At 33.9% G+C, this 13213-nt stretch overlaps 3 protein-coding genes across 3 annotated transcripts; 2 read left to right on the top strand and 1 right to left on the bottom strand.

Moving 5' to 3' along the window:
* Positions 1–903: 903 nt before the first annotated feature.
* LOC141705498 (uncharacterized) lies at positions 904–1449 on the bottom strand. Its single transcript, XM_074508421.1, has one exon. The coding sequence runs from the start codon at positions 1447–1449 to the stop codon at positions 904–906; it is 546 nt and encodes a 181-aa protein (XP_074364522.1).
* Positions 1450–6843: 5394 nt separating this feature from the next.
* On the top strand, positions 6844–8750 carry LOC141705499 (uncharacterized). Its single transcript, XM_074508422.1, has 2 exons — positions 6844–7954; positions 8587–8750. Exons 1-2 carry the CDS (start codon positions 6844–6846, stop codon positions 8748–8750), a joined length of 1275 nt encoding a protein of 424 aa, XP_074364523.1.
* Positions 8751–10113: 1363 nt separating this feature from the next.
* LOC141705501 (secreted RxLR effector protein 161-like) lies at positions 10114–10875 on the top strand. The gene has a single exon (XM_074508423.1). The coding sequence runs from the start codon at positions 10114–10116 to the stop codon at positions 10873–10875; it is 762 nt and encodes a 253-aa protein (XP_074364524.1).
* Positions 10876–13213: the final 2338 nt, after the last annotated feature.

Here is a 13213-nt window from a genome sequence, read left to right on the forward strand (position 1 = left end):
TTGGATGGTTGATGTGAGGCAATCCATTCACCATATGCTTCTTTGATAGTGAATTTAGTCCATCAAAGTTCAAGTTCCCAAACCTAAGATGCCAAAGCCAAGAAGAATCTCCAACACAAGCCTTAAGACATTTTGCAACATCATTTTGAATTTTGAGAATAAACATACGATTCTTCGTCATATGCACCTTTGCAATTAAATTATCATTAGAATCTCTCAAATTGAGAAATCCATCTTTCATGGTGATGGTATAGCCTTTCTCCATTAGTTGCCCCAAACTCAAGATATTTTTCATGCTAGGCACATAATAAATACTTGAAATAAAATTATGATCTCCATTTTTCAAGCGAATTAAGATGTTACCTTTGCCTTTGATGGGCACTCCCGAAGAGTCTCCAAAAGTAACTTTTCCATTCACTTTCTCATCAAGATCCACGAACAAATTTTTACTGCCACACATATGATAACTTGCGCCGCTATCAAGATACCACAAATTATCTTCACAATTACTTCTCCTTTATGCGCTAGAAATAAGTGGGTTCATCAACATTGCCTTTATCTTCAACAAAATTAGCTTTCTCCTCCACTTGATTTTTTGAAGTGTGACACTCGGAAGCATAGTGACCAAATTTTTGATAATTATAGCATTTAACATTTGACTTGCCATACCTTGGTGTAACTCTTCCTCTTCCACGGCCTCTTGAATTTTGTCTCGTACAATCTTTCATACTTTTGACTTTCCTCCCTTGTTGGCCACGACCTCTTCTTTGTCCATATAGAAATCCTCTTCCACGTCCTTGTCCAAGACCTCTTTGGTTCCTCATATACCTTCCATCATTATCTTTAAAAGATAACTTTGATTGTAAGGCTTGTTCAATTGGCTCCTTCTTTAACATTTTTTCTTCATGGGCTTGTTATCTTTAGCCTCCTCAATTGCCACAACTTTGTAATCAAATTAGAGTCAAGTGAACGAAGAACTTTTTCAATAACACGAACATCACTTACCTCTTCTCCATTGCTTTTCATTTGATTGACAACGGTCAAGACCCTTGAAAAATAATATGAGATTGATTCGGATTCCTTCATTCGCAAAGCCTCAAACTCGCCACGAAGTGTTTGTAGCCGAACTCTCTTTACTTTAATATCGCCACTAAAAGAAGATTTGAGAGTATCCCAAACTTTCTTTGACGTTATTGCGGAAGTCACTTTTTGTAACATTGAATCATCCAAACATTGATGAATGATCATGATCGCCTTTTGATCATTCTTTCTTTGGGCTTGAAGTTGATCTTGATTCAAATTTGCTTCATTTTCGGGCACCTCCAATCCTTTCTCCATAATTTCCCACACATCATTTGCTCCAATGATCGCCTTCATACGAATGCACCAATTCTCATAATTATCTTTGGTGAACTTTGGCATTTGCCATTGAGACATTCCATTTTCCATGATCTTCTTCTTCTTTACACCACACAAGCATTCTTTGAAGACAAGTAGAAGTAGAATTTTTGGCTCTTGATACCACTTTGTTGGAAGAAAGGATCTCACTCAAACTCACTCAAGACAATTTAGGAGAAGAAATGTATTACTTGAAAAATTACTTGATTACAAATGACTTGGTACAAGGCTTTATATAGGACTCCATAGAAAGATCTAGATAACTCTTAGACTCCAATAGACATCACTTGACCAAGATACATGTATCCAGAGATTATATGTACCTACACCAATACATTGAACATAGAAAAATACTAATACATATACCAAGATACTAATACATGTATCAAGATTATTTCAGAGACTTCCACACAATTCTATATATTAATAGTCAAAAATATATTTTATTTTTAACATGCCGAGCCCATGACAAAGGAATTTTTGGCCCAATGAAGCCTATAGATTGTATTCTAGTTGATGTTAAACCAGGCTTAACAGCTCAACTTGGTTCTCTAGAGTAGTATATAATAGGCCTCATCTTATTTTGATGTAATCAGCTTATAGTTTTGCTTTCTATCTCGAGAATTGGTTATAGAGCATGGGAGATCTCCCTTGTATATTCTCTTTTCTAATACATCTCTTAATTTAGCAAAAAAATAGCACTTCTGCTATTGTCATTTCTTTCGGCCTACAACTAATTTGTAACACTAATTATAAAAAAGAATGACAGAACTAATTTGGATATTCCCTTACATTTTTCTTCAGATAAAAATTTGGAATCATATGAAGGCCTAAGGGTAACAAACCTTTGGGTATCCGAGGAGAGAACGATCAATGTTGGTGGAAGAGAGGCTCGCGACATATCACCCTCCTGACATTACAATACATGTTCAACTCTAATAAAGATATTAAGTTATTTAAGGTTGTAACTCTATAGGTATCTTAGTACAGTGTAGGTAATCACTCCTACCACATATAAAAGCATGAAAATGTTACAGTACAACTTCATATGATAGAGCATTGTTTTGTTTTTCTTTTAATATCTAAAAAAGTAATTGGAAGAGATATACATATCAATTAATATATAGGTAGAAAAGAGAGAGAAAAAGGAGAGAAAATCTTGAGTGATATCATAGCTGCTGTAACTTAGATAACTAATAATTGAAACATAAATTTGTAATTTGAAAACCTGGAGTGATACCATAATTGCCAAAATTGATTAGTAATTAGTTCAAGCATAAAGTTAGTAAATAATTGTCAATTATAAATGTATGCTTTACAAGAGTACTGCATATTATCATTATATAAATTTCCATCTAAAGTGGAAACATCCTGCAATTGCAACTTAGATTAAAATTATAATTATAAATATTATCTGCAATTATAATATTGCAACTTAGATTGTCTCAACGGGCAACTAAGCCAAATCCCAAGTATGTGCAACGTGAATAGTGCATGATGAATGTTTTGTTTGTTCGACAATGCAATGCACTTCTGAATCTATGCTTTGTAATTCTGTTACTAAAGTACTATATATGCATGTAGATGTACATCTTTTTTTAGACAATGCAATGTCAGAACTCAGAATGCTTATAAAAATCGATGCTGCAGAAACTGTGAAATGCTCTGAACTTGAGTGTCAGTAATATTGGCATTGGATAAGCCTAAAAATATTAATGGAGTCTGTAGCTCCCATACCAGCTCCGGTACTGTTCGAGTTTTAGGTACACTTAAACTCTCAAAGCAATTGCAGGATGTTAACTTTACAAGAGTACTGCATATTATCATTATATAAATTTACATACTTGCACGAAAAGGCTTACTTGCATGTCCATTTGTTCTTTCACGACAGCTTTACCCTTCTCCATCTGTTTAAAGCAAAAACAATGACTTTCTACAACTTAAATAGTAACATTGTTAAATAAAAAAATTACCAATGTGAGTACCATTAAACTAGTAAAACTAATCAAAACATCATTACATTATGCAACTTATACATAGAAAACCTAAATATTGGTCTTTCAATTTTGTACACACAGCTAGAAGAATATCCATTAGTTAGCAAACTTAAACAAACATTTTGCACTTATGGAATGAAAATTAAAATACAAGAAATTGACACGGAGGACTTGTTGTCAGGTCCGTTTTTAGTATGGAGCTTCCCAAGTCTATAGTTGATTGTTAGGAGAGTAAGTGTTTACTTGCTTGTAATGTACTTAGTTGTAATTTTGTTATTGTTTCAAAACTAGTACCCAATATTATTTTACACTCTCCACAATTATTGGACTTATTTAGGTTGATCCATTTTTTTAAATTAAAAATTTCAGGTTACTATGTATTCGCCAACTACAGGTTAATGAAACAGAGGTGTGGATGGTATATTGGAGAAGTTAAGATATTAGCAGGTTTGTAATATGTTTTGTTTAAACATTGTAAATTGTAACTTTTGAGTTTGGATGATCGAATTTATATTATAATAAAATTATTTTTTAATGTACAAGGAGTGCGATAAACAAGTAACTTATTTAATAGGTAGAAAGGGAAGAACCAAAAAGTTGAGAAAACCTCTTAATAAATAAGACAATAAGATAGTTAGACTAATTTGTTTACACTAAGATTATATGTAGACTAAACATTAAGATTGTGATTAGTAATTCAAGTATAAATAGCTTACACTAAAATTATATGTAGACTAAGTTTATATTAAAATTGTAATTAGTAATTCAAGTATAAGCTTAGTAATTTTTTACTGCTATATCTCCATATATATAACAAAAGGCTTACCTGGGTGTCCATTTGTTCTTCCATAACAGCCTTGCCCTTATCCATTTGTTTAATTTCCTAAAAATCTAAGTAACTCATCAAAGTGGCACAAAACAGAAGTTGAAGAAAAAATAATGGCTTGAGCTGTGACTTAAAAAAAACAGAACAATGTGAGTGTCATGATAAACTATCAAAATTATTCTAAATACCGTTATACTACTCCCTCAGTCCCATCCAATTTCCGTTATACTACTCCTCAAGTCCCATCCAATTTTTTATATTCAACTCTACACACAGTTTAAGATTCTTATAAAAGTATAGTTGCCAACATTTAAAAAAAAAAATCTTCTAAATAAGAATATAATGGCCATATTTTTATACAGAAAAGGAAAATTTCAAAAATAAATTATGAAACTATACATTATAATCGCCTTAAAATGCGTGTCAAATACGTAAAAACTGTAAAAAAATGAGAGGGACTACAACAGTATTATGCAACTTATACTTAGAAAACTACAAATCGAATTTCAATTTCGTACACAATCGAAAAGTGCCTATTAATTAACAAACTTAAACAACCATTTTCCGTTTGAGGCAGAATGAAATATAAACATATACTTACACACTACAAAGCTAAAATTTATATTCAAAGAACACTTCCTCACCTAATCTTCTTTGAATTTGTTAAATGATATAGATCGTAACAATTTTGCAAAAAAAACAAAAGGTTTATGAAAAGTATCATTTCTTTCAAAAGGTCCATTGACAAAAGAGGTAGATTAATGGATCTAACATGTAAATCCTTCTCAATAATCTTTGTAAGAACTATTAAAAAACATATATAAATCAAAGATAGAGATAAATAGTTTACCATCAACATGATCCACAAGAATTAAGATGCACATATATAAATCACAAAACATAGAATTCAATACAACAATAGATAATAATTTTATCAAATAATGAGAATTATAGAAGCACAAAAATAAAATCTTAAGATTAAATATAAAAAGCATAATTTCACAACAACAAAACTAGCTACACAATTTTAAAAGCTATATACCTCTTTCAAACGATCTGCTGGAGCCTATACTCACCTCTGTAGCAATGAAATGTTTTAGCCTACTAAATACTTATAAAAATATGTTCGTGAACAATCTTTAATAAAATCATAATATATAAGTCAAATTATAAAATCATAATAAGTCAAATTATGACGACATTATCTGCATAAACTTTTAAATTTACATGCAGAAGCATTCAATTTTGTCATTATGATTAAAGATAGAGATAAAAAGGTTACCATCAACAACTTCTTTTTGTCTTTATTTGAGTAATTTAAAATATTTAAAAATTATGTAACTTAATATTTGGTAGTAATGCATTTATCTTTTCTTATCAAACGCAGAAGAGGCCACTAATATTTAATTGTGTCAAAATATTTACTCTCTAAATGCCCCACCCACCGCCCAACCACCATCCCCCCACCCCCACCTCTCACCCATCCAATTGTTAATGTTTATGATATTGTGTTTGACACACACTTTAACATAAATATAAATATATCTCTATAATTTATTTTTATTTTTATTTTTTAAATAAATATTTAAAATATTCTACTTTTATTTTTTTTCTAAAATAATATAATTATACTTTACATTAATCTTAAAATATTTTTCGTAACACTCTCCCACAAACACATTAACAATTGGGTGAGATGCTAAGTACATTTACACTTTAATTTTTAAAAAACTACTCTTACATACATGTTAAAAATTGGTGGGACGATGTTAGGGTGGGGACAAAGAGAGTACATTTCAGTTTTAATTCTTAAAAATGCACAGACGTACTTGTTTGAAATAGTCACATTAATTTGAAATTTTATGAATGTATGTTTATATAAGTTTGGTGTATAATTGATATGTACTATAGTATATTCACTTTTCAAGTTTAAGTAGCAGAATAAATATTGTTTTATTAATGTAAAATTTGAATATTTCATAAAAATTAAGCATATTTTGTTTATATTTTTAGTTTTGATAAAAAAGATTTTAGTAAGCTGTGAAATTACCTTAATCAACTTATAAACTAAATGTTCTTAACCTCCTTTACATATCCCTTTGGCTGAGTCGCACACCTCCAGCGACTCAGTAATCATTGTTTTCACGTCTAAATGATGAACTTGCCAATTATTTTTGGTTGACACAGCCAATAACAAACGAACAGTTTCCAACATCTCACTAGTGCAAAAATCTCATGGTAGTCTATCTTGTGCTCTTGAGCATATCCTTTTGCAACCAATATTGTTGGGCTTGGGCTTAATCTAAACATATTTATTTGAGTTTATGTTATTGAATAAAAAGTCTCGATTATTGTAGTTGGTTATAGTAGTGTGCCGCAAGTTTAGGATTAAAATAAGTGAGAGATAAATTAGGATCAATTATCCTAGTTTATAGCACAATTCTGTTACAAGTTGTTTAAGTAGCAGTGCTGGTTTATTCTGTAAGATCTCATCAATTGTAAGAATTTCATACAAGTAATCAATCAAATATTAGCTGTGTTATCTCTTTCTTTATTTGCTCTAACATCTGGTATCAGAGCACTCAAGTCACCTGTGAAACACGATCGTGGTTAAACAGTGAAATGGAAGCTAGCAAGAACAAGGAGGGGTCATTTGGACTGAGTTATCCTATGCTAACTAAGACGAACTACACCACATGGGCCATCAAGATAAAAGTCTTTATGCAGGCACACGGTGTTTGGGATGCAATAGAACCAAAGGATCCAAAGGGTACAGTCGAAGAAAAAACAGACAAGCGAGCACTAGCCATTATCTATCAAGGGATTGCAGATGACATGCTGTTAACGATAGCAGAAAAGAAAACATCGAAGGAGGCTTGGGGGGCTATAAAAATAATGTGCCTAGGTGCGGATAAAGTAAAGAAGGCTAAAGCTCAGACCCTAAAATCAGAGTTTGAGTCTCTAAAGATGAAAGACACTGAAATGTTGGATGACTTTTGTATGAAATTAAACGGCTTGGTTTCGAAAATCAGGGCGTTAGGAGAGACAATTGCTGAAGAGTATGTCGTTAAAAAGCTACTAAGGGTTGTCCCAACTAAGTTCCTCCAAATTGCGTCTGCAATCGAACAATTTGGTAACTTAGACACTATGTCCGTGGAGGAGGTCATTGGTTCTCTTAAAGCCCATGAGGAACGCTTGGGTGGACAAACGGAGAACAACGAGGGGCAGCAACTACTCTTGACTGAGGATGAGTGGCTCAAGAGAGAAGGCAACGACAGGAAACTTCTTCTCACTCGAGAAGAGTGGTTGAAGAAGTCAGGAAAGGCTGGGCAAAGCAGTGGTAGTGATTATCACACAAGGGATAACCGTATGGCTCGAGATAGAAGCCAGGTGAAATGTTACAATTGTGCTGCATATGGACACTTCGCTTATGAGTGTCGTAAGCCTAAGAAGAACAGGCCACAAAGAGGGGAAGCAAATATGTCATTTATAATCGACGAAGAACCTGCACTCTTGATGAATTTATGCGAAAACATCAAACCTGATGTGATTGGCATTACCGAGGATAAGATTATAGTAAACATCAAGGAGAGAGATGAAAACGTATGGTATCTTGATAATGGAGCTAGTAATCACATGACTGGACGTCGTGAGAAATTTGAAAAGCTTGACAGGACTGTGAAAGGGGAAGTGAAATTTGGTGATGGCTCAGTAGTCCAAATTCAGGGCAGAGGTTCAATCAAATTCCTGTGCAAGAATGGGGAGACCAGAATTTTAAGCGAAGTCTGCTACATACCTACTTTGTGAAGCAACATCATCAGCTTAGGACAGCTCTCGGGGGAGGGAAATAGAGTTGTCATGAACGGAGAGAAGCTGTGGGTTTATGATAGTTGTGGAAGGATGCTTATGCAAGTCTAAAGGTCTGCAAATCGACTCTATAAGATTCACATTCAGGAAGCTAAACATTATTGTCTACTAACAAAGGGTGACGAGGAAGCATGGTTGTGGCATAGAGACTCGGACACGTAAATTTCAAGGAAATGCAACTGTTATCAAAGAATCATATGGCTCATGGTGTACCAAACATTGTTCACCCCAAAGAAATCTGTGAGAGTTGCCTTATGACAAAACACACGTAAGCCTTTTCCAAATAAATCTAATTTTATTGCTAAGTCTGCTCTAGAATTGATACATTTGGATTTATGCGGTCCTATATCCCCTTCCACACCGGGGGGGAACAATTATTTTATGCTTCTTGTTGATGACTACAGCCGTATGATGTGGGTTTATTTCCTTAAACACAAGAATGAGGCACTGAATTATTTCAAGAAGTTTAAAGTTCTTGTTGAGAATTGAAAATGACAGGGTATTCAAGTTTTAAGAACCGATCGAGGAGGCGAATTTTGTTCAAAAGAGTTCAACCTTTTTGTGAGGAACATGGCATACTTAAGCACTACACGGAATCCTACACACCACAACAAAATGGTGTCGTAGAGCGCCGGAATCGTACAGTAGTTGCCATGGCATGAAGCATGCTCAAGGAAAGACAGGTGCCAGCTACTTATTGGGGAGAGGCAGTCACTCATGCCATTTATATTTTAAACAAGCTGCCAACACGAGCAATGTCGAATCTTACTCCTCATGAAGCCTGGTTTGGAACAAAACCAAACTTGCATTATGCCAAAGTATTTGGTTGTACTGCTTATGTCAAGATTCCAGCTGTACACACAAAAAAACTCGACGATAGAAGTCGACTAATGGTTCATTTTGGCAGAGAAGCTGGAACCAAGATATTTCGACTGTTTGATCCTATAACTGGCAGTATTCACATCAGCAGAGATGTGTTTTTCAACGAACAGAAAGCCTGGAATTGGGATGACTCTATTAAATCTGCGCCTAACAGCGGTGCACACTTTATCCTGGAAAATGATCCCACCGAACCTGAGAATTCTAGCGAAGAAAAACTGACAGTACAACACCTACCACTCCAGACACGACATCTTCTGATGAAACTGCAGAAACACCGCCCCCAAGGCTCCGCTCACTTGCAGATATTTATGACCACACGACTGAGGTGGAATTAGCTGAAGATGAACTTATGTTAATGGGTATTGATGAACCCATTTCTTTTGAGCAGGCTGTTGAGGACGATGCCTGGAAGACAGCAATGGATAATGAAATCGCCTCTATTGAAAAAAACAATACTTGGCAACTAGTGGATCTTCCAAAAGGGCATAAACCTATAGCACTTAAATGGGTTTACAAGTTGAAGACTGATCAAAATGGAGCTATCACTAAACACAAAGCCCGTCTTGTGGCTAAAGGATATGTTCAACGTCATGGAATCGATTATGAAGAAGGCTTTGCCCCGGTTACTCGACTTGAAACAGTCCATTTACTCCTTCATTGGCAGCTAAAAATGATTGGGAGATTCACCATCTTGACATTAAATCTGCTTTCTTGAATGGTGTTTTACAAGAGGAGGTTTATGTAACACAACCCAAAGGCTATGTCAAAAACGGCTCCGAACATCAAGTCTATAGGCTTCCCAAGGCTTTGTATGGGCTTCGTCAAGCCCCTCGAGCGTGGTATGCTCGTCTCAACCAGTACCTTCTCACACTCGATTTTGTTAAATGCCCATATGAGCATGCTGTATATACTCAGAAGGATGGAGCTCATTCTCTAGTTGTTGGTGTCTATGTCGAAGACTTATTAGTTACTGGCTCATCTCTGTCACACATTGCCAAATTCAAGGGGGAAATGAATCGTGAATTTGACATGTCTGACTTAGGGCTGCTGTCTTACTATTTGGGGTTGGAAGTTACTCAAGACAAGGAGTTTATTGAACTCAGGCAGTCGACTTATGCGCAGAAGGTGCTCGAATAGGCAGGCATGGCAGAATGTAATAGTGTGAGATATCCTATGGAGCACAAGATACAATTACATGCTGACAGCTCGGGTGAAGTTGTAAATCCTACGCAGTTTAAAAGCATTATAGGCGGGCTCAGATACCTAGTGAATACAAGACCTGATATTGCTTATTCTATAGGGATTGTTAGCAGGTTTATGGAAAGGCCTACACAGCTGCACATGAACGCAGTTAAAAGGATTTGTCGATATCTGAAGGGAACGCTACAGTACGGACTAATCTACACAAAAGGCCAAGGAAATTATATACTTTCGGGTTTTTCGGATAGTGACTTAGGAGGGAGTATGGATGACCGAAAGAGTACGGGAGGAATGGCTTTCTATCTTGATGAGAATTTAATTACTTGGGTGTCACAAAAACAACGGTGTGTTGCACTCTCTTCGTGTGAGGCTGAGTTTATGGCGGCTACGGCGGCTGCCTGCCAGGCGATTTGGTTGCAGCGGGTACTGAGTCATATCATGGGCATCAAGGTTGCTCCTGTCACATTGTACATTGATAATAGGTCAGCTGTGGACTTGGCACGTAATCCAGTTTTCTATGGACGAAGCAAGCATATTGACTTGCGCTATCACTTCATCCGTGATTGTGTTGAACAAGGATTGATAATTATAAGACATGTCCGCACGAATGAACAACGAACTGACATCCTAACGAAGGCATTGGCAATATCCAAGTTTGAGAAGATGCGTCAGTTGCTTGGTGTCAGAAAGCTGGAGAATGTTTAGATTAAAGGGGAGTTATGTTGGGCTTGGGCTTAATCTACACATATTTATTTGAGTTTATGTTATTGAATAAAAAGTCTCGATTATTGTAGTTGGTTATAGTAGTGTCCCGCAAGTTTAGGATCAAAATAAGTGAGAGATAAATTAGGATCAATTATCCTAGTTAATAGCACAATTCCTTAATGATATAAAGTATAAGAATATAAGATATAGATATAAAATTACCCATTTTTCCTTTGTAATATCATTATTATTAATTTTAGTACACATATTATATATGGTGCTGGATTGACCCGTTGTGAGTACTACATGTTTATAGTGTCATAAGTTAATCTCACAGTAATAATGATGTATTGGTCTTTTGACTTGAAATCATTATATTTCTATACGAGAATTAATATACTTTGATACTATTGAAAGTTATCCTTGACCGGGTAATAATAAAAGTAGAGATTGGGTACATTATGAATCGTATGAGAAATATGAATGATCTAGATGGGATTTAGCCCTCATGTATTAAAGGAGTGATATTATTGGCCCTTGATTGAGTAAGACTATAAAATGCATGGTCGTGCTCAAATACTGATTTGTTTAATAGTTTACTCATTGATCAAGGAAAGAAGGATTGAACGTTAACGGAGGATGACACAATGCATGCCTCGAGTTTGATCTATAATATAAGGCTAAAGGGATTACATTGTACATTATTCACGAAAGGTTTAATTGATCACTGATTAATAATTAATACTTGGGTAACAATGATGTATTACTAGATGCCGCTCATTGTTTATGATTTGAAATTAGATTTAAAATTGTTGCCAACGTAACAATAACCTAAAGGGTCGCACAAAGAATGATTGAAGGATTATTTAATTTAAATTCGGACTTAAATAAAATGTAAGTATTTCGAATTATTTGTTATTAATTAAGTGTGACTTAATTAATTAAATAAATAGGAAATTCGAATTTAATATTGCATGACCAATTTTTTAGATATATTATGTTATGTTATTCAGCACTGCATGTTTCATCGATAAATTATTTATTTCTTTGAAGTTGCTTTTATGTCTTTGGTTTCTTTTATGCACACATTATTTACTTTCAAGTTCTATCTAGTTTTGTGATTTTTATGGTCATTCCGGCTTATATTTGATTATCTAGATATGGTGATGGTATGTAGTTAGTGATGCCAGTTATTGTGATGGTGGATACGTGGTGAAAAGTGGTCGCTAAGTAGTCGTTCCTGTGATATTTAAATATTTGGAATTTGTGACAGTTTGATTTTAGTAAGTGTGTATGATTGTGATAATATTCTTAAATCAGGTGGTTTACATATAGTTTTTGGTATTGGCATATGATATTGAGTGGAAAGAAATGGATGGAAAAAGTGGTCATGCAATGATTTGAACTTTGAATGTAGTTATTTTTTAAAATAAATTTATTATCTACGTAATGATATTGGTGGCTAAAGTTCATGGTTGTATGTGGTAGTGGATGGTTGTGGGCAATCGTTGTTCAAGTAGAAAAGAGATGATTGTGGTTTATGAAAATTTGGATAGAATTAAAGAGTTGTGGAAAATGAATACAAATCATATATTGGATTAATATACATAGATATGTATGACTGGCTGGAATTAAATTTTATTATTTATTAATTAAGTGTTCTCATTGAAATATGAATATCTCTCAATAAATATATCCTAATATGTTAGAATCTTATAAGACGTTTTAATCTTAGAAGACGTTTTAATCGAGGATATCTTTCTTTTGTGACTAAATATCTCCTAAGATAGTATCTTACAATCTTAGTCAAATCCCACCATATTTCTTTTTGACTAAATATCATAATATCTCCTAATATCTTACTATCTTAGAAGACATTTTAATTTTTAAACATCCATGGATTTCATTGAATAAATTCAAAATCAAAATCGATCTTTGAAACATATATGCTCACAATCTCAATTTTATTATACCCCTAAATTTCATATAAATACACAATTATGTATTAGTTTCATACATGTTTAATACGTTTAAAGGATAATATAGAATTTTAGTCAAATATTAAGATCTTTCTTTTTTGACCCATATATCATAATATCTTAATATTCTAAAAGACGTTTTAATTTCCATGATGTCCATGGATTTTACTAAATTAAGTCAAAGTCAAAAATCCAAATTGAATCTTTGTAATCTAGCATATCCTGTCAATTCCAATTTATATACCCCTAAATTTCATATAAATAAGGCATATGTATTAGTTTCAACATGTCAATGTCTTAAAAAAACATCTCCATTTTCATTCATGGATAAATCTCATACATGTCTCCGCTAAATATAG

This window comes from Apium graveolens, unplaced genomic scaffold (genome assembly GCF_009905375.1).
Source record: "Apium graveolens cultivar Ventura unplaced genomic scaffold, ASM990537v1 ctg8934, whole genome shotgun sequence".
NCBI classification, from domain to species: Eukaryota; Viridiplantae; Streptophyta; class Magnoliopsida; order Apiales; family Apiaceae; genus Apium; species Apium graveolens.